We start from the raw sequence: 24,597 nt of genomic DNA, 5'->3' as shown, positions 1-24,597 counted from the left end.
TCGTCCCAGCAGACCCTGTGCAACCCCTCTCTCTGTGCCATGCACACAACCAGGCTGCTTGGCACGTGGGTCTTGAGAAAAATAAATATTTCTAGAGAAACAGATTAGTATTTCGGCACACACAAGATAGGTAAACGAGGGGGAGATTTCTCTCCGGCAGTTCCTAGGGGTGATGCTGCAGTTTGCAAACCAGATCCTTGCTTCCAGCTGCACAGACACGGGTCTGCTCAGTGCAGCTTGTCTGCAGCCTCCCAGTGCGGGAGGCTGAACGAGCAATGCTGGAAACTGCCTGATATGTAGAGTAAAATGGTGATACGCAGAGTAAAATGGTGGCGGAGCGTCCCGAGGGAAAGAAACTAAATGTGCCAGGGTGTGTGAAAGATGAGCGTGTGCTTACAGCTGGGCTGTGAGTAGGGCAGGGAAAGAGAAACCATATCATTTCCCCAGTCCAAAAAGATTCAAGGTTATACTTTTTCTGGAGAACTGTGAAAAAACAGGTCTGGAAGGGGCCTGGAGAGGGTATCTCCTTTGCCCTGAGACAGGATCAGCTGAGCTGAAGCTGTTACTGAGAGACGTTCAGGAAAACCATCGGTGGAGGTGACTCAATGCCCATGCCAACCTGCTCCCCGGTTTCACCCTCAACCCCTTGCCTAACCTCAGGTTTCCTTCCCTCCAGTGCAGCCCACGACACTTTTTCTTAGCCCCGCAGCCTGGTTATTCCCATCTCTCTGCAGCATCTCTTTGCTTTGCTGCTGGACACTTTCCTCTCCCTGCTGCCTCCCACCTTATCTCCTGCTTTGGCTCTGCTCTGCAGCACCTCAGCCCTCTGAACCCCTCACAACATCTCGGAGTTTTATTCTCGCTATGGTCAGCTGTGACCCTCCTTTCCCTTTCCAAAGTAAAGATGTTGTTCTCTGTCTAAAGCTTATTTGCTCTGAAGACCATAAGAACTACTCTGCTAGAAGAAACTAAAGGTCCCTCCGTCCTGTCATCCTGCCTTGAAGAATGGCTATTAATGGCCATTTAGGAAGATAATGTACAGTTTATCCTTCCTTTGGAACACGTCCCAGCATCTAGCAATCAATTTAGAGGCTTTCTGAACAGGAGGCAGCACCTCGGCCATCATATTTAATAGAAATCAATGAATCTCTCACTCATTTATTTGTCTAATACCTTTTTGAACCTATATATACTTTGGACTCCCATAACATCCAGCGGTGATGAGTTCCATAAATTCATTATGAGCTCTTTAAAAGAAGTAATTTTTTATTTGTTTTAAATCTTCTGCCTGGTATTTTCAGGGTGTGTTCTCCCCCTCCTAGTTCATGTAGTGTGGTAAAAGATGAATCATCACCCCATATGTATCTTCTCCTCCCCGTTCATTATCTCACAGACCTTTTCTGTATTGCTTTATTGTCTTTTCTCGAGGCTGAAGTCCTTTTCTGATAATCTCCACTTCTACAGGAGCTTCCTTGAAGTGGTCAGGCTGTTGGACTAGATGATTATTGTAGGTCCCTTCCAACAGAACTATTCTATTCTATTCTATTCTATTCTATTCTATTCTATTCTATTCTATTCCATACCGTTCCGTGCCATTCCTTGCCATTCCATTCCATGCCCCTGAGCACAGTTGCTCCAGGACATTAGCTGGCTTCAATAGTTCTTTTTCCTGTTTTTTTTTTTCCACATCTGACACCTCTAGACGTAACAAACCTGTGCCAGCACCGCTCGGGTGAGTGTCACCATGAAGGCACAGTGAGGCACATAAGCCTGGCCATGAGGTTTAACCACCAGGCAGGGGCAGACAACTGTCTTACTTAAAATTAATGCTTGTAAATTAATTGTTCTTTCGCACTGGGGCCACCTGGCACCAGGCGGTCCAGGATGATGCCAACAAATCCTTTAGCCTCTAAAATGATGTGGCCACACCACGCAGACTCCTGAGCCCCTGCCTGGGAGCTGCTGCCGCGCCGGTTGGCTCAGGTCAGCAGCATGACAGGGACCGTGACAACAATTTACTGGTGTCCATGGTGGGCAGTGCCCCAGCACAGCCAGGTTTACAGCTACAGAAGTATCTCTTAGGTCCAGTGGCTGTATTTACTACAGACACCTCACAGGAGAGTGAGCAAAGCCATCAGCTCTCCCGTGTCTTGGTTTGGCAGCCACAGAAATAGGGGTTAACAGCAATTTCCAACTCACAGCTGAAGTGGCAAAGATAAACTTCCTGCCATGAGACACCTGGATACGAGAGACTTCTGGGCCATCGGAGAGACTATCCTCTAATGTGCCTGTGTTTGGCTTTCTAATATTTAGTTAGTTTTTATTGTGCAATATACTATGATTTTAATTAAACGTTTTGTGTCTCACTGGTCACGGAGGGGACAGCTAGAACTTCACCCCTCTTATTCCCTCGGAGAGATGCTGCAAGTGCTCTTCTTGCAAGATTTATTATTATTTGCATTACAGATCCATTCTCACAATAAAAATTAGGTGCATTGCCAGCACGCTGCAGCATTGCCAGCCATAAATCACAGGGAGCCATAAACACGTCACCCAATAAACTATCAGGAGAAAATCATGCCTGCTGGGAGAGCATCATAAATGGAAAAGATCATTTACTTCACACACTATTTTCACTGGTGCGCCTCACGCTGTTTACGCACGGGGAGCTCAGGCTCTGTGCGGCTCCCGGGTGATTGGACGGGGTCAGTCCTTGGGGTGCGTTATAAGCTCTGCCCTCCTGACGCCAGGACGCGGATGCAAGTTCTTCCTCTGCATCACGACGGGGTTGAGCTGCCCATAGAGGTCGTGAAGTCCCCACTGCTGCACTCGGTAAGTAGCCTGGGCAATTAGCAGCCTCCCCATCATCGCACTCCTCATTTACTGGTGCGGTGGCTGCGGTTTGTGGGGCTGGACACCAACACGGGTGGGGAGGTGCGTCTCCAAAGCGCTGCTCGGGAGGTCCACGCTGCTCCACGGGACCTGCTGGGTTGGGTGTTCAGGGGAAAGTGGGTGGCTGTAATATCCCAGTACTGCCAGGGAAGGTCTGACCATCACGGTGCTGCTCACTCTCCTGCTGTGGGCTTTGTGCAAGAGTCAAACCGCTCTTCCACCATCTGGTGGCCCGGCTCAGCCGGTGGGAATGGCACGTTCCTGTCCTCACCTGTAAAGTCATCAGAAATTTGGCTCTGTGGGTGCTGCGTCCCCAGAGTCCCTTCACTAAAACCTCCCTTCGCTGAGCAGCTGAGCCCTCGCTTGGATGCTTGAGCTGGCAGCGATGCAGTTGTGAAAATAGCAAAGTTTCCTCTTGGGAAAAAAGCTGATCTCTTGGTCTCATCCTTCCCAAGCCCCTGCTCTTGCCCATGCTGAGAAGAAGTCCTTAAAGCACCAGTACTTTGCTTAGATTATTGGTGAAAATCAAAGCCAGAGACAGGCAAGAAATCAGGAGGCGGCTTTTGAGGGGTGGAGAAGGAGGGACAGCACCGTGTCCTCCAAGAGGCATCTGCATGAGAGCCCGGCCCCTTCCCCCGGGCGGGCTGGAGCAGCTCCTGGTGCTGAGCAAGGGCACAGTTTTCCCTCTGTGGTGGGATGCCGTTCCAGGCCAGCAGCAAACACTGCCCAGGTGCTGCCATTCACTGCTAAATTGAGATCCTCCACTAACCGGAGGTTTGTTTCCTCGTCAGGGCTTGGCTGCGGAGTGAAAGGTCCAATTGCTGTCCCATGACAGTCAGGCAGGAGGTGCAACATATATATGTGTGCTATATGTTATATACACACATATGAATGTACATAAACATAAATAAGCATGCGTGCTTATACATTTATATATTATAGGTATTTTATCTATTTTTATATATATTATTTATAGTCACACATATATATAGTTATACACACACATCAAAACAGAAGGGAAAAAAACGGCTTGGCGTGGGATCCGTATCTGTAACGCGTAGGAGCACATAAGAAACCAGAGTAGCTCAGAGAGGGGCAGAGCCCGTTTCTGCGTAACTTTGTATGGCATGATAGGAGTTGCCAGCGTCTAACAAAATCGAGTTTGCATAAAGGTTTTCTTGCAGGGGGAGCATCTTTTACAGACCCCAGTGAGTTCTCACCAGTCCTTTCTTTCCAACTGTGCTCTAATATTCTCTCCTCTTTAGCCACCTCTATATTCCTGGAAATCCCTTAAATCTCAATGTCTTTGAGAGTTCTGGATATCTGCATGATGCTGTCTGTGCATCTTGCGAGACGCAAGACAGACACACACGCATGCACATACTTGTTTTTTTTTTTTAGTTTTTTTAACCCAGCCTCCAGACGAGACCGAATTGCAGGAGTCTGCAGGTCAGTTCTCACTGCTCGGATGCTGTTGGGTTGGCAGAAAGGGATGGCTCTTACCTTTGGGGAGCTCCAAGCTGCCACTCAGGTGGTACCTCTGGACAGTTTCCTTTTGCCAACGTAGACCACTGTCGATGCCGTAGGGAAAACGCTGGCTGCCCTTTGGAAGGCAGCTTCATCCACCTCTGTGCTGCCTCATGCTCTGACGAGGCTCTCCTGAAGACGGGCTGTGACTCGTCCCTTCGGCAACTGACACAGCGGGGGCTACGTGCTGGCCAAGGCGATCCCTGACACTAACGTGTAACTTTGCAGTGAAGATAAAGTGAAGGAAATGAAATTACACTGGGTCTTCCCCAGTTCCCATCAGTTACACGTTGCTTTTGCCCTGGAGCAGGAAACTGTTAATCGTTGCTAAACCCTGGGATTTATTGCCACATTAGAGTCTCAAGCAAGCTGAGAGTCTAATGGAGGAAAATCATGTTAGGAACATAATAAATACATCATGGAAGATATGTGTGCTTATTAAAAAATGAACTGTGTTACAAGAAACCCTCTTGTTCATAATTCAGGCACTCTTTGACCTGCTTGTTTTGTATCCCAGAGAACGTACGTTAAGGTGGAAGCCAAAAATAATTTTTTTCCTTTAATTACCTCTTGTTTTGCACATTCACTGCTTTCCCCCATCCACCCAGCCAGTCATTCCGTCACAGCAGGCACAGAGAGGCCTTGGGGACCCTGTCAGCCTCTCCAGCATCTCTGCTAGGGTACATTGTCACGTGCAGTGTAGGGACCTGGATTGTGCTGAGGTGGCTGAATCCTCCAGGAGGACTGAAACCTTTGGTAAGATCACAGACTTGTAGATCCATTGGATCATTCCGGTTGGAGAGACTTCAGAATACCTCTAGTTCAACATCCTGCTCTAAGCAGGGCCAGCTACGAGGTCAGACGAGGCCACTCATGGCTTTATCCAGTTGAGTCTTGAAAACTTCCAATGATGGACATCACACAGCCTCTCTGGGCAACCTGCTGCGATGCTTGACAGTCATCATGGGGAAACATTTCTCATTATATCGAGTCTAAACCTCTCTTGTTTCAACTTATACCTGTTGTCTCTCATCCTTCCATCATGCACTGTTGTGAAGAGCCTGGCTTGGCCTTCTTGACAGCCTCGCCATAGGTAGGGGAAGGCTGCTGTTGGGTCCATGCAAAGCCTTCTCTTCTCCAGACTGAACAAGCCTCTTTCCTTGGTTTCTTATCCTGGGGCATTGCTCCAACCCCATCCATCTCAGTGGCCTTCTTGATGAACCCACTAGAGTAGACAATTGCTAGATTTCTGTAAAGGCCTCACTTTACTCATACTCTTGATCCCTGTGTAGAAACCCCACCATGTTCCCTGTGTCCCTCCCCTCTGATTCAGGACCAGAGACTTTCCATGGATGCCTCCCCAGTGCTTCTGAACCTGCAGCTTCTTGTGCTTTGGCTTGCGTTTGCCTGTTATTAATAAAAGTCACGGGCACCACACAAGTGGGGTTTTGCTCATTTATTTCCCTTCACCTGAAAGTAAGGCAGATGATGAAATGAGCAGCAACTTGGTTGTGAGAGCCACTGAAAATCCACCTTACCCTGGTGGCCATCTTCTAAGCTGAAATCAGTAGCGTCTAAGTGTCTGATGCTCTGTTATATTTTGCATTTGTTTCTAATGTTGATTTCTTAATTAAGAAGTCAGAGTTAAACTTTCACCATTTTCATGTCCTTTGATCTCCAGTTAGCATCAAAAAGAAGCCAGCTGCTTAGCAGCTTAGTCTTGGTTGGGATGACCATAGAGAAAGCATTTGCTCTCTCAATAGAGCATCTCAACCTGTGGAGTTTGGAGACAACTGCAAAAGAGTAGCACTCACCAGGAAGGTTTTCACTTTCATTTTAAGAAAAAAATGTTTTTCTTTTTTAAGAAAAAGCATCCATCCTTTTCCTTCTTTTTATAGTTTAATGGATAAACAAGAGTGTAGTCATATGTGACACTGTGGTAATTGTAACAGTGTCCTAAACAGCATGGGGGCATCCGCACAGGTTGCTGGGGAGGTGGAGGGAGGTGGCGCTTGTTATTACCCAGTTCTGTATTCAGTGGAGAGTCCAACTACGTGGAGTTTCTGTTGTTGATTTGTTTTAGGTATAGGTTATGTGAGAGCTGAGCTGGGATGGAGCATGACTCACATACCACCTGGGAATTCAATGGCTCCTTCTATCAGCCTTCAGCTTTCCTCATGATGGGCATCCCAGGCCTGGAAGCCCTTCACCACTGGATCTCCATCCCTTTCTGTGCACTGTACCTTATCGCTCTCTTGGGAAACTGCATGATCCTATTCATCATAAAGACGACCCAAAGTCTTCACGAACCAATGTACTACTTCCTCTCCATGCTGGCAGTCACTGACCTGGGCTTGGTTCTATGTACGCTGCCTACTACTCTGGGCATTTTTTGGTTTAATATGCGAAGGATTGGGTTTGATGCTTGCCTCACTCAGATGTACTTCATCCACATACTGTCCTTCATCGAATCCTCTGTGCTCCTGGCAATGGCATTTGACCGCTTCATTGCCATCTCCCACCCACTGAGACACCCATCCATACTGACTAAGACAACTGTCATGAAAATAGGTCTGGTAATTATATTGAGAGGTATGGTCTCCCTCCTTCCCATACCCTTCTTGCTCAAGAGACTAACTTACTGCAGGAAGACTGAGCTTTCTCATTCTTTTTGCTTCCATCCTGATATTATGAACCTAGCATGTGCAGACATAAAAGTCAATGTCTTCTACGGTATGATTATTCTTTTATCAACGGTGGGGATGGACTTCATCTTCATTGTGCTGTCCTACATCCTGATCATTAAAACTGTTATCGGCCTTGCAACCAAGGAGGAATGTCTCAAGGCTCTGAATACGTGTGTCTCCCACATCTGTGCTGTTCTAGTGTTCTTCGTCCCAATGATCGGACTGTCCATGATCCATCGCTTTGGAAAGAATGTTCCACCTCTGGTTAACACATTGGTGGCCTACACCTACCTTATAATTCCCCCTGCTCTCAACCCCATTATCTACAGCATAAAATCCAGCCACATCCGTGAGGCTTTGCTCAGGGCACTGCGGAGGAAGACTGAATCTGAGTGGTAGCTTCCTCCATCAGTTCTGCCAGAAAGTGCTAGTGGACTGGTTTCTTGGTCAGCGCTAGAGGACTGGTTTCTTGGTACTCCATCCACGCGGGTCACTGCCAGATGAAAGAACTGCAGATCCTCTCAGACGTTGTCCCTCAACCCAGAGCTGTGATCTTTCAAGTTCTGTCCTAGCATGATGCTTCCATCCCTTCCAGGAGCCTGCGAACACCCCGAGCAGTAATACCAGTGATACATACAGATGGAAACTCTTTTCAGGTTGTGCATTGGGGTGGATCAAGGAGCCTCTGCAACGCATGTCATGCAAACTCTCGTAGGCAGATAACCCTAAGCTTCACTCAGGCTCCCTTGCACGGGGCCATGGTTCCCTCACTGCATGTTACAGCATAGCTAACCCCGGCAGCAAGCTCAACAGGACAGGGCTTGGACCAACAGGAGCCACTCCGAATATCCCAGTCATTAGTTGTTCAACTGGAAACACCCCACGAGGCAGAGCTCAGCTCCAGAGGCTGAGCACAGAGCATTTTCTGAAGATTAGGTCCTGTTAAGTGGGCCTGCAGCACTCTCAGTCCTCCCCAAAAAATGGCTTAGCCTTCATCTTCACCTGTGTTTCTAAGGTGCCATACACATCTACAGTGATGGAAACAGTGCTGCTTTTGCATCTCTTTTTGATGTCATCGAGCCCTACCATCTTGCCAAGTCTGATGTTACATCCATTGTTTTGCACTGAATGTAATGCGTGTGTGCAATATCTTCAATAAAAGAAATCTGTTTGTTGTAAAAGGTCAAAAGACTCGATGAAGCTATTTTTTTTCTGTTTATATTAGAGATATTAGGTTGGAGTTGTTTAAAATCTTGATTTGCTGTAGATGAGAGTAGGATTGTATGAAGTAGGGATGCATCAGGATGGTGCTTGGGGCTCTGGTGTGGCTAGCTCACTTGCTGAAAAAAGGGGTTTAAAAATATAATAGGAATGACTAAACTTCTTGGACCATGTACTACAATCATCCATCTGAGATCTGCCAGGTACTGAGGGATGGGAGGAGGAGATCTCCAGGGGCAGTTCACAGATGGGAGACGACAGTGCCTCCTAGCATCTCATTGCTCTGCTGTCGGATGGGTCTCAGCCAGGCAGGCAGGAAGCTTTCATGATCCTCCTGGCTTGCTTCCTCCCACAGAATAAAATTACCCAAAATCTTTCACGCCTCCAAATTGTGGAGCTGTGTTTTCATTGGTCTTAAGCCATATTTTGGCCAGTTTGGACCGTGGTGGTGAATAAGGAGAAATGGTCAGTGTTCACCTTGGAAGGGTGAAGCAGGAGAAGGTATCAGGACAGGATTACACACCAGAACTGGCCTGTTTCTGCCTGCTGCCACTTCACAATTCAGACTAACCCACAATTAGTGTCTTTTTTCTACACATCACAGTACCTGGAACAGAGAAAAAAAGAATAATGAGGGAAGACCTTCTTAAAAAAAAAATGGAAAGGGAGAAGGGAAGATTGCCAAGGGGAGGATTCCCAGGGCACTGTTTGTTTTGTGGTGTGCTGGTTATTTTGCTGGGGATCCCAGTGGGCACAGGGTGAAATACTGTTCAGCAGAACAGCAGAACAGCAGAACCTCTGCCTGAGCATTGGCACAGCAGGTCTCGGGGTGGAGGTCCCATTTGCAGTGAGATAGCACCCAAAGGGAGCACTCTTTGCTCAAAATATCGGTCTAGCCTGGTGCTTGCAGCCAGCTATTATCAGAAGAAAGATGACCATAAGGGAACAAACACAACTTTGAGCAGAAAAGCCTAGAAAAGCACTTTGCTGAAGAGATGCTGAGCTTGCAGGATCCTCACACCCCTCTGCTCCCATTCTGAAAACTTCCAGAGTTTCCCCCTGGATGTCCGTGCTTCCCGGCTGCAGCCGTTCTGCAAAACAGCAAAAGCCCGAGGAGCCTCTGCCACAGAAAGCAAATGCTCAGGGAAGACAGCCGAGGAGGAAACGTGGCGGGGAGAGTTATTAGCGCATTTATTAGCAGAGCTGGAGGCCGTGGTGGAGTGAGGCTTGTGGTGCGTTTGGTGCATCTCCATCACCCAGTTCAGCAGAGCTTCATCTGCCGCCCCATTTGCATCCCAGCCTGTGTAGCTGTAGGGCACCGAGCAGACACTCAAGATTTGGGAACCTCTATCTAAGGTACTGTTTTTTAGGAACATATGTTCAAAAATGTTTGTGTCTGCCTCTGGGAATGGGAAACTTAATTGTGGTTCAACATCTGTGTGAGAGAAAAAAGAGATAGATGAACCACTTAACGCTGCTAATTCCTATTCTGTAATACCCTGAGCTCTTGCTTTGTACCATGGGATCACTTACAGTACTTGCCAATGGATTTATGTCTTATGGGGCACAGGAAGAGCAATGTGAGACATATCAGAGGGATCTCTGGAGAGGAGAGGAGAGGAGAGGAGAGGAGAGGAGAGGAGAGGAGAGGAGAGGAGAGGAGAGGAGAGGAGAGGAGAGGAGAGGAGAGGAGAGGAGAGGAGAGGAGAGGAGAGGAGAGGAGGAGGATAGAGGGATAGAGATAGAGGGAAGGGAAGGAAAAGGGAGTGGAACAACAGGACAAGAGGTAACAGGTACAAAGCTGAACATAGGAAGTTCCACCCAAACATGAGAAGGAACTTTTTCCCTGTGGGGGTGGCAGAGCCCTGGCACAGGCTGCCCAGAGAGGTGGTGGAGTCTCCATCTCTGGAGACCTTCCAAATCTGCCTGGATGCATTCCTGTGCAACCTGCTCTGGGTGACCCTGCTCTGGCAGGGGGTTGGACTGGAGGGTCTCCAGAGGTCCCTTCCAACCCTGACCATTCTGTGCTTCTGTGGAAAGGGAAGGGAAGGGAAGGGAAGGGAAGGGAAGGGAAGGGAAGGGAAAGAGGGAGAAGGAGGAGAAGGAGAAGGAGAAGGAGAAGGAGAAGGAGAAGGAGAAGGAGAAGGAGAAGGAGAAGGAGAAGGAGAAGGAGAAGGAGAAGGAGAAGGAAGGCCATTCCTACCCCCTCCATTTGGTTCCCACTGCCAGTCCTCCCATCCCGTGCCCTCTCCGAGCCCTGAGCTGAACATCTCCCCTGCCCTCAAACTCTCACGTTACCTCATTCACACGGAGCCAGGCTGCAGTCCCTGCTGCTCGCTGTGGCTTTGTCCACGCTGTAATTAAAAGAGGGATAAGGACAGTTCTCTGTCCTGGAGACACCTGGTGCTTCTTGGCCACATCTCCATCTTTCTTCCTTCTCTAACCGGGTTGGCTTTACTCCACAGCCCAGTGGACATTATTCCCTGGCTGGTCCTACCCCCTCATTCACACCTGGGGCAGGGATAGCGGGCAGCAGCCAGGGATGTCCTGGGGGGCGAGGAATGGGTTAACGGTGTGGGTGATGGTGGGATGAGGCTCCAGCCATGTCCTGCTCACTTTAGTACCAGCATAGCTTGTATGACTCCAAATACAGCAAGTGGTTGCCCAGCATGACCAGCTTTAGCCAGGACCTGGACATACTGATAAAATAGCAGCAGAGCTACAAGCAGGTACAGCTTTTCTGCTTACAAGTGACGGCAAACAGCCAGGAAAAAAAAAAAACAAAAAACAGCAAAACCCCCCCACATTTGATAAAACCACCAGTTAAGATGAATTTTAATTTTGGTTCAAAAAGGCTTTGTATTTGAGTGATGTCTTATGTTTTTAATTTTTATTTTCTCTTTTCCCTCTGAAACAATATTTTGGCTTGATCTATACTTTTTTTTTTTTTTTCTCTGATGAGACGGTACGGAAAATGGCCACGTATTCAAAATGTCTCAGAGGGGCTTTTGAGGGGGTATATGTATTCCCCTCTCACAGCCACATCACAGGAGGGAGCAGTGGAGAGAGGGATTCAGATGGTGAAGACTGTCCCATTGCCTGCTCCATCCTGGGAAGTTGGTCTCAGACCAATTTTGGCTCCATGGGACGAGTCTGGTCAATGTTTATGAGCATTTACTGGGATCAGCTGCTGTGGCTGCTGCTAGTGGTCCTCTGGCTTGGAAGGTTTTACTGTCTGAATGTATTTACCTCTTGTTAAATGCAGTTACTGGGGCTTGCTGGCGGGAGCATCACCCTCGGAAAATAAATTTGTATTTACTGGTGCTTTTAAAGCTACAGGTCCAGTTTTCATCTCTACAGAAAGCGAGCTCCTTGCAGTACCTGGTCTTCATCCAGGTACTGCAATCATCCAATCATCCAATCCAAAATCATTAGTCACTCCTGAAGATGTCGGTGCATTTATCAATGCCAAAGAACTAAAGATGAACTGAAACATCCAGGGATTATTTACTTTGTGTGTTTGTCTCTCACAGTCCCGTTCTCTCAAAAGGGGTGGATGGGATGGCAGATATTTTACAATGAGACTCACGCTGTAATTACACTTCAGGGGCTGGCAGGTAAGTTGGCTCAAACACTTGTCGGCAATTACGGAAGCACTTTGTTCATTCAGCTTGCATCTTAACGTGAGTGGTTTGCTGAGAATTCCATCACTAGAAGAGCTTTTAGGCAACTTGACAGTAACAGTCCACCTACGCTGTTTGTAAATTGAGTTTCAAAAGCAAGAGCATGAGTCTTTCTTGTTATAGATTCCAAATGGAAAAACCCCACATCAGGGAAATAAATCATGATTGCTATTTCAGGATAACGGCTTCACCACAGATGTGCATTAAAAACCCCACATTTTCACAACCAAGTGTTAGGTTTAAAATAGTTGTATTAATACCCTGCACAGCTTGTTGTAAAAACATCTTGCATCCTTGTTTTACATGGATAGAGCATGAAAGAAATAATCCATAATTGGAAAGCTCGGTAATGTTGTGGACAGCAGTGATGGGCTGTCCACACGCCCCTGTCCCCAGCCCTCCCACACCAGGCTGGGCTGGGCAGCGCTGGGGCTCCAACACTGCCTTGGGGCTCCATCTCAGCACTTTTTAAAATCCCAAAATTTTAAAAAAATCAGATCCCTGAGAACAGAAAGGCACCGAAAGTAAAGGCTTGTCTTCTTGGCTATTCTCCTTGGATCACAGCCCTCCGTGAAGCTTTACAGACACAGAATAAGGTGAATAACCATCAGATTTATTGTTTTTTTCTCTACAGATATTCCGATATTGCCATATACGTTTTCAGGCAGAAAGGATGAAAATCCTATTTGTGTGTGCAAACACATAAACATGGGTGTCTCACTGTGTGTGTCTGCAGTACTTGGGAGTGGTGGACCATGGGAGGCAGCGCAGACAGTTTCACACAGTACATTTCTGACAGCAGCCCAGCACATATGGAAAAGCTCAAGCAGAACGGAAGTTTCACAGGAAGCACTAAAAATCGGTTTTGTTTTGTTATTTGTTTTGGTGTTTTGTTTTTTTTCTTTTTTTTAATTTTGCCTTTAAAAGTAAAAGAAAACAAGTTCAGCTGCTGGGCTTATAGTTTAAAATGTTGATTTTATAGTGTTCTGCATTTAAGAGAATTCAAGCAATTCTTGTTCAAGTTCAAATGCCACCATTTTGTGGCCGTGTATGTTGTTGTATTTACCCATGATGGCTAAAGAAACAAGAGAGGACCCCATGGTATCGGTACGGCAACTATAAGATTCCTTTGCATTTCACAGGCACAGCCCCATGGGACTCACAGTCATGGGAAAGGATTTATAAAGCTGCTGTTTCTCTTTCCCTTGCAGCAGGGGAAGTGCCATGGCATAGCATGACTGCTCTTCACCCCACATGCCATGCCCTCCCCCAACAGCTCTGACCTCAGCCCATCCTCCTTCATCTTGGCCAGCATCCCGGGGCTGGAGGCTGCCCATTTCTGGATGGCGATCTTTCTGTGCTCCGTGTACATCGTGGCGGTCACAGGCAACTGCGCGGTGCTGTTCATCGTCAAGACGGAGCCCAGCCTGCACGCTCCCATGTATTTCTTCCTCTGCATGCTGGCTGCCATCGACCTGGCCTTGTCCACGTCCACGGTGCCACGTGTCCTCTCCTTCTACTGGTTCAACACCAGGGAGATCAGCTTTGGCGCCTGCCTTGTCCAGATGTTCCTTATCCACACCCTCTCAGCCATTGAGTCCACTGTCCTCCTGGCCATGGCCGTGGACCGGTATGTGGCCATCTGCCACCCACTGAGACACGCCGCCATCCTCACCAACTCTGCAACGGCGAAAATAGGGCTGGCAGCCATGGCCAGGGGAGTCGTCTTCTTCTTGCCTTTGCCTTTGCTCCTCCTGCCCCTTCCCTTCTGCAGCTCCCGGCTGCTGTCACACTCCTTCTGCCTGCACCAGGACGTGATGAACCTGGCCTGCGCCAACACCACCCCCAGTGTGGTGTATGGCCTCACCGCCATCCTGCTGGTCATGGGGTTGGATGCTGTCCTCATCTGCCTCTCCTACATCCTGATCCTCAAGGCTGTCTTGCGGCTGGCATTGTGGAAGGAGAGGCTCAAGGCATTCAGCACCTGCGTTGCCCATATCTGCGTGGTCCTGGCCTTCTACGTGCCCCTGATTGGGCTGTCCGTGGTGCACAGGTTTGGGAAGGACCTGGCTCCACTGGTGCATATCACCATGGGGAACATCTACATCCTGGTGCCTGCTGTGCTCAACCCCATTATCTACGGGGTGAGGACCAAGCAGATACAGAAGAGGATCCTGAATTTAATTCACATATACAACAACAGAACTCTTCAGTGAGCTGTTCTTGGCTGCTGTCTCCTGTATTCTCACACCAGCTCATCTTGTTTTACACTTAGATTCTTTGGTGTAGGACTGTCCTCTGTTTGTGTGGCACCCGGCACGTGGTAGGAGACTCTGAGGTGCTACCACAAGGCAAAAAGTAAATAGCAATTGTAAACTCTTTCCCAGAGCGTTTTATCCTCACCAGACTTGGAGTGCGTCTACTACAATGATCCAAATCCAACCCTGATCCAGCAGGTAGCGCAATGGGAAAGAAAAATGGCTCAGCAAACTAATAAAGATGCCTTGACATTGCACTTCTTTGCTCCCATCTTACCCGTAACAGTGGCAGAGCGGAGTGAATGCTACTGTGGTTTTTTGAATTATTTGGTTAATTCATGGTTTCCACTTGTGGCACATTCACTTTCCAAAAGCGTGTTAGCAAAAGTTTTGTCAGAAACTTTGGCTGTAGCAACAATCTCTAAGTAAAATTATTACAGCAGGTGACATTATAGATGCGGAACTGCACTTCAGAAGAAATCCTCCACCTCTGTGGTCTTGTTGTGACCTATTGGGTGTCCAGTCAAGACAGCTCAACCTCCTTGTAGCGGATGCTCTGGAAAAATTTCAGAGCCAGGGTTAGTGGTAAAATTGTACAAATAATTTCAATTAATAATTATATTCAATAATATTACAACCTCTCAAGAGAAAAAAATAAATACAAATGTGGTACTTCCAAGCTGAAGGAAGTGGTCTTTCTAAATCAAATGTGTTTCATACCTTTGACTTCATACATGCTTGGAATACCTAAAATGTTATGGATCAGGTTCAAGATCTTCAGCTTTCAAGCTTTTTTCATGCTTCCTAGGTACTCCCCATAAAGCAGAGTACCTGACAGCCTTTCCTGTCTTTATTCTCATTACTCTTCTACCAGTGGGACACTACTCAAAACTCTTTTAATATGATGGACGACAAAAGCCTTAGGGCCAATGAAGAAGGTCTGAAAGCAAAGTGCATTTGTTTTCACACCATCACAGAATCACGAAGTGGTTGAGGTTGGAGGCACCTCTGAAGGTCATCTTGTCCTGCCCTCCAGCTCCAGCAGGGCCACCTAGAGCTGGTTGCCCAGGATTGTGCTCAGGCAGCTTTTGAATGGCTCTAAGGATGGAGACACCACTTCATACGTTGGAAAAAAGGTTAGAGACCCTGGGAAAGAATGTTGTACAGTAGGATTTTACCAAGAAACATACAGATTTGAAGAGGGCTCACTTCTAGGTTTTTTCCTAATATTCTTTGCCTTTTTAGAAATAAATTTGTTTCTTTAAAAGTAGTAAGAAACAAGCAATCTCTCTTTTTCCCCTCAGTTTAAACTCTTACCTTGTTGTTGGTTATCATGAATTGTGGTCTTTGTCCTTGAAGTGGCTGCATTGCCACGCACAGGGATGTGTTTGTTGTTCCCACTTCAACAGCCCCTGGGATTCCACCAGTGAGAGGTGCCAGGGTTGCGTGATCTCTAATTCGAACACGTTGGCTTTCACTACACAAGGAGTAACAGAACATAAATCAGTAGTGCACAAAACCTTGCACATCAGGACCCTTCACAGAACGCTAGAGCAGCACCAGGTACTATTAAGAAGATTGATCTACACTCCATCAGGAGGCCCAGGTGCTCTTGAACACTGATGTCTCCATCACAAGGTAATTCAGGTTGGAAGTCACCTCAGGACATCTCTAATCCAACCTCCTGCTCAAAGCAGGGGCAACTCTAGGGTCAGGCAAGATTGGTCAGGGCTTTATCTGGTTCGATGTCGAAAGCTTCCAAGGATGGATGTTGCACAACCTCTTTGGGTCTCTATTACAGTGCTTGGTTGTCCATACTGTGAAAAAGCTTCTCTTTATATCCAGTTTGAACGTCTCTTGTTTTATCTTTTGCTTGCTTTCTCTCATCCTCCTGCATGCCACATTGTGAGAAGCTTGGCTTCATCATCTTGATAAGGGTAGAGGAAGGCTGCTCTTCTGCTGTTGGGTCTTCCCAAAATCTTTTATTTTGCAGACTGAACAAGCCCATTTCCCTAAGCTTCTCCTCATGGAGCATTGCTCCAACCCCAGCCACCCTGGGAGCCATCAGCTGAACTCACTCCACTTCGTTAGTTTAGCAAGTGCCGAGTAGACTGTGGGATAGTGCTTTCAGGGCACGGCAGATCAGAAAGCCCAGAGCCCAAAACAACGAATATCAGGAAGAACTGCTAGAGAAGGAGGAAAGAGAAAAACAAAAATTATAGAGCATGTAAATCTGCACTGATTCATACCATGCAAGTGGAAGGATGCTTGATGGTCTAAGATTTGCAGGGAGAAGTTTCATTTAGCGTTAGGCCAGTTTGCTCAGGGTTTTATCCAGTTGAGTCCTAAAAACCTTCAAGGATGGAGGCAGCACAACCCCTCCGAGCAACCTTCCTTTGCTTGGCATGTGCTCCTGTTTCCCCCTTACACGCTGGCGTAATATAAACACGTTTAGCTGTGAAAAAGAAATAATTTGAGAAAAACAGGGAAATATGTGGAAAGCAGGCAGTTCCATCAGGGAGATAGGTCTAAGTGCTGCACTCAGGGGTTCTTGCATCTCATCCATAACTTCTAGGTGTGGTAAAAGAGGTACCTTACCAAAGACACATGCTGTCTTGCATCAGGGCCTTCAAATGGCAGCAATATTTGGGGGGAGTTTGGTGCAGATTCTTCCAATTGCCAGTTAACACCGAGAGTAAAACGGGTGCCATTTTTGTAGTCTGTGCTCGTATAGTTTCAGTCTCCATGAAACACGTCTTGTTATAGCCTTTTCTGCTAAATTAAAGCACATTTTATTTCAAAACAAATACTTTCATTTAAGTGAATTACAAGTAGTTGCCATGTGGGACCTAAAGGCAATTTTGCCCCCTGTCATTTTGGTCATAGTCTGTTTTATTAGAGCTCAGAAGGGTTACAAAATTTTATAAAAATGAAAACCATCTGTACCTGCCTGATGTGATTTGGGAAGTGTGAATGAATTTTTCAGAGGTGCGCTATGGCTCTAAATTCTTTTCAGATGCCTGTGGCATTGAGAAACGTTCCCGCTCCTTCTCCGTATGTTCCTTATTTTTTTTTCCTTTTGTGCTGAAAGAAAAATTAATAAAGAAAAATGAATGAATCATCCTGAAACTTCTGTATTATACTTCCTAGCCGTCTATTTATCAGAAAAACAGTTAGTAGAGCCTCAGAGCAGGGAGGCAAGATTAATTTCTCCTGGGTACGAATGAAAACTGTGTGGGATTCTCGCTTTCAATCTTGTTTTCCAAACTTTAGTTACAGAGCGTTGCTTTGCTGGGGAAGGGAGGGAATATGACTTCTTCCTCAAAGTGTGTCTTTGCTGATGACTATGGCAACCCTTTCCATCTGAAATGTCCATTGCTGAGGCCCCAGCAACAGAAGAAAAGCCTCAACCAGAGCATGGGGCATCTGAACCCACTTCTCCTCCATGAGCAGGGCCAAGAGCCAGAGGCGGGGTTGGATCGACTTAGCTGGGGCCCAGCTGGCTCCAGGAAGGTGAGGAAAGAGCCTGGTTCAGTTGCAAAAGGGACTGAAAAGAGAAGGGATGGGACAAGGAGAGAGAGGGAGGGAAGGACAAGATGGAGATGTGTTTGCACAACAGTGGTTGTGGAGGACAGGGAGTCACACAGGCCTGGATGTGGCAATGAAGGCAATGAGGAGTTGCATGGAGCTGGAGCAGTTGTTGGAGATCTCCTGGAGGATCTTCAAGTATTCTCTCTTCTCTTCTCTTCTCTTCTCTTCTCTTCTCTTCTCTTCTCTTCTCTTCTCTTCTCTTCTCTTCTCTTCTCTTCTCTTCTCTTCTCTTCTCTTCTCTTCTCTTCTCTTCTCTTCTCTTCTCTTCTCTTCTCTTCTCTCTCCAAGTATTCCTGAGACTGGGCCTGGGGATCCAACATCTTTCCATGCTCTGGCATTTCTGCTGTCCCAGACTCTCTCAGTAGGCTGCCTTGGGGTTTGAGATGGTTCCCCCCTAATGGAAGGGGGGTTTATTTGCATGACTTGCTTTTTAATTGAAATTGGCATTGCCAAAGTTTCGGCAGAGAATGCAGTATTGCGTGAACTCCACAAAAACAGCACAGGGAGGTGCAGCGTGCCACACAGCACTGAGAGTTACTTAACAAACATGCAGAGGGCTCTCAAATGTGCCTCTTGTTATTTCACCATTCTCCATCTATGTAATGGGGATGATGTTACTGATTTCCTTCTCTAAGCCTGTGTTAGAGCTATGGATGAAGCGTAGCAGAGAGAGGATAGATCGCAGTTGTTTGGAAAGTACTTCATAATTTATGCTGCTGCAGTTTTAGTTACAAACCCAGTCACAGAATCACAGAATCATAGAATCATGGAATCATGGAGTGATTTGTGTTGGAAGGGACCATCTTGTCCAACTCCCTGCCACGAGCAGGGGCATCTTCAACTAGACCAGGTTGCTCAAAGCCCCGTCCAACCTGGCCTTGAACACCTCCAGGGATGGGGCACTGACCGCCTCTCTGGGCAACCTGGGCCAGAGTCTCACCACCCTCATTGTAAAAAGTTTCTAGTCTGAATTCAGTCCTGTGATTTAATTTTGAGCTACCTCATCACTCTTAAGTCTCCTCCAAATAAACACGCTGCAAGAAAACAGATACAAACATGGGCAAAAGGCAGTTGTGTTTATGAGATTGTCAGCGTTGAGGGGGTTAAAAACTGTCTGTTTCTCTCTCTAATTACAAGTTAAGTAGCAGGAGAACTACAGAGCACCCTGCTGGGATTTATCTGTCAGACAGATAAATATCTCCTGGTCTCTGCAGTGCAGAGTCCCTGCCTGGAAACCTGCAGGAGGCAGGTGAGTATTTAGGGTTCAGGCAGCAATTTGCTGCTCTACAATAAGGCCTTTTATGCCATGACTCCTCCTGGGCAGCAGCAGAAAGCGTTGAACAGCCCCCAGTCGGTGGATGTTGCAGGCACGGTCCTGTGTCTCACATTGCCTTGGCTGGGAATTGCGTTCTCTATCCTGGTGTTCTCCGTGGAAGAATGAAGTTTTAGGCAAAGCAGCACCAACGGAGGCAGCTGGGAGGAAGGAGGAAAGAAAAATATCAGGAATTTCCACCGCTAGGATGTTTACTGCCACATGCGAAAAAAACCCCAACAACGAGGAAATCTCTCCCAGAGTGCAGGTGACCCCGAGCCGTACGTATTTGTATGGTTTCAAGCGCATCCCCAACAGCCCAGCTCCAGCTGGTGACTGGTGGCCTGGGCTGGGATGCAGTGGTTGTGATGTGAAATCTGGCTCCGGATAGAGGGGAAGCGGAGCCCGCTGCTGGAGACAGCTCAGCACCGAGACCTGAGGGAGGAAAAGCCCAGCTCCCTCCTGGGAAGCTGCTATCGTCTCCTCCGTCCCTCTGCTCCCTGCAGCTCCCCAGCACAAGTGCGGTCGGCCGCAGGAAGGTTTCTGAGGGGTCTTATCAGGTCAGGAACATTGGCCTAATCTGTGCTGCAGGGGTCTTCAAGGAATCCTTTTCCCCAGGTATTAGGGAAAAAAAACACGAATTGAGCAACGTGCAGGGGCTTGAGCGAGCTGCAGCCTTTTTTGGGGGGAGAATGGACATCACTGGAGCACTGCATTTCGGGGGCGGGGGGGGGGGCGGGTGTCAAATACTGTGGCACTGATCAGTTTTTTGCCCTGAAATTAAATGTTTCTTAACTGAAGCAAGCACTTGTTGCCTCCGTTTACACTGGCAAGCAGGAAAGCTGTAGGGCTGGTGTTAATGACCTCGTATCCCCACTGCGCACATTTCAAGAAGGTTTACTTTAGGCCAGCTTTCATCTGGTCTCCTAGGCTGGACACCCTTCGGACACTGGAGAAGTATCAGGTGTGCACCTCGGGCAGTCTTCCTGTTCTGTTTGATCCCGGAGGAATTCGGTCTGCCTGCTCCAGGACCGCCCCACCAGGTGGGACAGAGCACTTGCAGTGGAAACCGGCAGGACACTCGCTTCAAAAGTGCTCTCTTGAACCAGTGCAAGCAGCTGTCACTGGGATGGATGGATGTGTGGGGAATTTGAGCTTCTAGACCATACCTCATGCCAATCTCTGGTTGCCACTGACCAGATCAGGTCGAGGGTGTTTGATGCTTCTTTTTACAGGACACAAGAGTCTTCAGTGTAGGCAATAGTCAAGAAGGGTTTCATGTCTCTGAACTCTACTGCCTTCTCCCACCCTCCTTTTCTTCTACTCATTGGCATCCCTGGGCTGGAGAAGGAGCAGTTCTGGATTGCCTTCCCCTTCTGCATCATGTATGCCATTGCTGTGCTGGGGAACATCGCCCTTCTCCTCATTATAATGGCAGAGCCGAGCCTGCACGAGCCCATGTACCTCTTCCTGGCCATGCTGGCCTTCACTGACCTGGTCCTATCGACATCCACACTACCCAAAATGCTTGGCATCTTCTGGCTGGGCTACGGGGAGATTGGGTTTCTCTGCTGCCTTGCTCAGTTGTTCCTCATCCACACCTTCTCATCGGTGGAGTCGGGCGTGCTCATGGCCATGGCCTTGGATCGCTATATCGCTATTTGCCACCCATTGCGGCACTCCAGCATTCTCTCTGTGCCGGTGGTGGTGGCCCTCGAGAGCCTGGTGCTGGTGCGTGGGGTCCTCCTGGTGAGTCCCCTCTGCTTCCTCCTCCACAGGATGCCCTTTTGCCAGCATCACGTCATCTCCCACTCCTACTGCGAGCACATGGCCGTGGTGAAGCTGGTGTGCGGGGACACCAGAGTCAATGTCATTTACGGCCTCTTCGTGGCTTTCATAGTGATAGGGTCTGACATGATCCTGATATCTGTGTCCTACACCATGATCCTGCGGGTGGTAATGAGGCTGTCATCTGCAGAGGCACGACTCAAGGCCTTCAGCACTTGTGCATCCCATGTCTGTGTCATTCTTGCCTTTTATGTCCCTGCCCTCTTCACATTCCTCACCCACCGGTTTGGGCAGAGCATCCCTCCCCCGGTCCATATAATGGTGGCCAATCTCTACCTGCTGGTGCCCCCCGTGTTAAACCCCATTGTTTATGGGGTGAGAACCAAGAAGCTCTGGGACAGGGTGGTCCTCCTCTTCCAGCAGAAGGGAAACTGACCCACATGTATGTGCCTCAAACTGTGCTCATAATTTACTGATAACGCTGGTAAATTTAACGAGAGTTAACGCTGTGGCTATTTGTTCAGGGAGGAACCCTTCCTCAATGCCTGGAGTTTAAGCAATGCATTCTTGCAGAAATCACTGTATTGTCTCTTCTGTTATCACCATCCAGGACGTTTCATCCATTGTGTGATGAAACCTGGCATAAAGACATTCAGTCTGGCTCCTACCACCAGTGGGAGATGGAGAGGTCACCCCTCCCAGAAGTTAGATTCCTCACTGTTAAAATTCTTTCACTATTAGAAAAACTATCCCCTCATTATTAAAATATTTACACTATAAGGCTGAGTACCCCCAAAAGATCTTCCTGCAGCAGCTGTCATTATATGAAGAGTGTCCCTGGACTGTGTGATGGGAAGGTGCTCGGATGGGAATGGTGACTGTCCTTGTAGAAGGAAGTAGGTAGAATTCAATTGTGAGCGTTATCCTTTTTTTTTTGTGAAGAAGGCAAAACATACAATAATCCTATGGTAGCAATTCCAAAAGTCCTATGTAAACATAAACCCTTTCAAAAACATCAGAAGTCCTCACTGATGCAATTATTTGGAGTGACCTATCACAGGGAGATCGTTGCTAACAGGATGGCACTCTACTAATATAAGCCAACTATCCCAATAAACAGGCAGACATGTTTTACAGAATCACTGCTCTATATCTGAAAAAGGTAGGAAGCAGAATGAGATGAAGCTCAGACGACCCAAATTCAAGTTACGAGACTCAAACACGCTACGGACCTTCGCTCTATGTTTAGCGCAAGCTGAAGAGCACTAACGGATGGAGAGGGGATCTCTAACCTGGCCTGGCATTTCTTGGAGCTCTCTGTCTTCCTGAGCAGCCCTGACTATCGTGGCCGCCTACGAGGAGGCTCCGGGCTCTGCTATCTCTCCGTGAGCTGGATGGATACCAGCGGGGAAGCAGGAGGCGGGGGGTGGGGGGTGGTGGGGCAGGAAAAGAACATGCACTTCTGCTGAAGCGAGGCAGATGTTAGGCTGCAGACAAAATGGGAAATGAATATTTTTTGGCACCATTTCAGTAGAATACTTAAATTTCGACTCAGTTCATCCTTTTTCTTCAGATAAGAGAGAAGCATCTTTTCACGGACCGCAGACGAGAGGCAGGGGAAGCCGAAGGAGGAGAGATACAATTCCGGTTTGTCAAAGAGCTGGCCTCAGAGCACCCACTTCCACCACCATTGCTCCTAAAGAAGGGCTCCACCATATCTCGTGGACTGATGCTCTGGTGAGGTAGAACCCCCATTTTCCTGCAGAGTCCACAAAAAATGTTGTTTTCATTTTCATTAACAACATGGGAGCTGCCCTCATGACCAAGGTCCATCCACCCCACCACACTGTCTCCTCTGGTGGCAACGGGAGACGTCTTCTGAAATGGCTTTTTTAGGGGAGAAATGACAGCAGGGGATCATTGCTGGTCAGATACGTGTAAAGGTGACTCTCTGACTCATATAGCTCCTTGTGACCTGTGAGATGTGTGCATACAAGCCATCACCACCACGTAATATCAGATACTCAGCACCAACAGCTTGGGCTCCTACTTCAGGATTCTCTTCTCTGTAAGTAAATAAGGCTGGCTGTGACATCTGGATCACTGCACAGTATGGACGGGGATGGTTGCTGTGGTGGGAGGGGGTCAGCAGGTCCCTCCAGTCACTGCTAACGCTGCATGTGACCTGCCTGGAGAAAGCAGTGGGAAAGCCGAGGAGGTCTGTACCCAGACCAGGGACACAAGCACACTTTCATGGGGCAGGTGTAAAACTCTGGGGTGGTGCTTTGAAACCCAAAGGCAACAAATGGTCCTGTTGCTGAAAAAAGCCAAAGCTGAATGTTTTGATGGGTAGCCCAGTGATTTCAGGAGTGTCATCTCCTGACAGTGGTGCTTGAGGCCACAGCTGCCAGGAAAGGGAGATCTTGCCACCATCGCTCTCTCCTCTCATTAGGTTCACATCTCTCCTTCTCGCCTCTGCAGAGGGAAAGTTTCCTCCTGTCTGACGTCTCCTCTTTGAAGCCAGAAGCCAACACCACATTCAAGACCTGCTTTGACTTCACACCTAGTTTCTAGTCCTACTTAGCTCCTGGTGCTGACCTAAGGCACTTCCACAGTAGCCCCCCGACTTGACACCGGTGTCACGACATTTTTACCATCTCCTTTGAGATAGTGGATCGATCAATAAAAAAAAAAAAAAAAGAGAAGTCCCCGGTGAGCCTGGGCGTCCTGGGGTATTTTGTGGAGTGGCGATACAAGGATGGATGCGTTCACTGGCAGCCTGGAGGCGAGATGTTCAGGCAGCTCATATTTGGGTATTGCTCCATATGTAAGGCAAAGTGATCTGCTTTTTCAGGACTGCCTTTCACATGTCAAATGTTAGACAATCTCAGATAACTTTGTCAGTAGTACTGTAGTATTAGTGTTAAAGTGATTATTAGTTTTAGAGGGAGGATGCACGTGTAATCATAGAATCACAGAATCATAGAATGTTTTGGGTTGGAAGGGACCTTAAAGATCATCTAGTTCCAACCCCCCTGCCCTGGGCAGGGACACCTCCCACTAGACCAGGTTGTTCAAAGCCCCATCCAGCCTGGCCTTGAACACTTAACGAAGAGCTTGTTACCCTCAGACCCTGTTCTTATCAATGAGGACTGTACACACCATTCGTCTGACCTGGGTAGACACCAGGGTGAGACAACCTGCTTTCTCGTGGTCCCTGTTCCCCAGCGTGACTGGTGGGGTCCAGACAACCATCTGAGATGCTGATACCTACACAGCAGTCACCTGCACCCAGGTGAGGGGACAATGACCTGCAAGGAATGACAACCCTTGCCTGTGTTACAGCTTGGGAAGGTGGGCGAGTAGGATGCAGAAGCGGTTCCTGCAAACTACAGGGTGTTGCCAGAGCTCTCCTCCCTGTGAGAGGGTGATTTGGTTATTGTTTACTTCATTTCTACTGGAAACCAGCACTTGCACTTGTACAAGTGGAGAACATCCAAGTCCAAAATCTTTCGCTCTTGCACTAGGAGATGTTCACAGTGGTGCTTTTTGGCAGCACGATGGTGAGTGCTTGTTGGCTGGATCCTGCAAAATGTTGCTGCACTATCTGGGTTCTCAGCTGTGCACAGCTCTCAAAG

At 47.8% G+C, this 24,597-nt stretch overlaps 4 protein-coding genes across 4 annotated transcripts in view; 3 read left to right on the top strand and 1 right to left on the bottom strand.

The window, feature by feature from the left end:
- LOC141737638 (olfactory receptor 51E2-like) overlaps positions 1 to 24,597 on the bottom strand; it is a 109,148-nt gene that overhangs the window by 18,389 nt on the left and 66,162 nt on the right. The window contains 1 exon segment of the mRNA XM_074572583.1: positions 5,756 to 5,794. Within this exon segment, the coding sequence (XP_074428684.1) occupies positions 5,756 to 5,794 (39 nt within the window).
- Positions 2,754 to 8,290, top strand: LOC141737154 (olfactory receptor 51G2-like). The gene is made up of 2 exons (XM_074571788.1): positions 2,754 to 2,832; positions 6,503 to 8,290. The coding sequence occupies exon 2, from the start codon at positions 6,531 to 6,533 to the stop codon at positions 7,503 to 7,505; it is 975 nt and encodes a 324-aa protein (XP_074427889.1). The 5' UTR covers positions 2,754 to 2,832; positions 6,503 to 6,530; the 3' UTR covers positions 7,506 to 8,290.
- Positions 12,681 to 14,226, top strand: LOC141737158 (olfactory receptor 51E2-like). The gene has a single exon (XM_074571800.1). The coding sequence runs from the start codon at positions 13,270 to 13,272 to the stop codon at positions 14,224 to 14,226; it is 957 nt and encodes a 318-aa protein (XP_074427901.1). The 5' UTR covers positions 12,681 to 13,269.
- Positions 20,450 to 21,394, top strand: LOC141737189 (olfactory receptor 52R1-like). Its single transcript, XM_074571834.1, has one exon. It carries the CDS (start codon positions 20,450 to 20,452, stop codon positions 21,392 to 21,394), a length of 945 nt encoding a protein of 314 aa, XP_074427935.1.

This window comes from Larus michahellis, chromosome 1 (assembly GCF_964199755.1).
Source record: "Larus michahellis chromosome 1, bLarMic1.1, whole genome shotgun sequence".
Taxonomy (NCBI): domain Eukaryota; kingdom Metazoa; phylum Chordata; class Aves; order Charadriiformes; family Laridae; genus Larus; species Larus michahellis.
The sequence above is the reverse complement of the archived record's forward strand: the minus strand, read 5'-3'. Positions and strand labels throughout refer to the sequence as shown.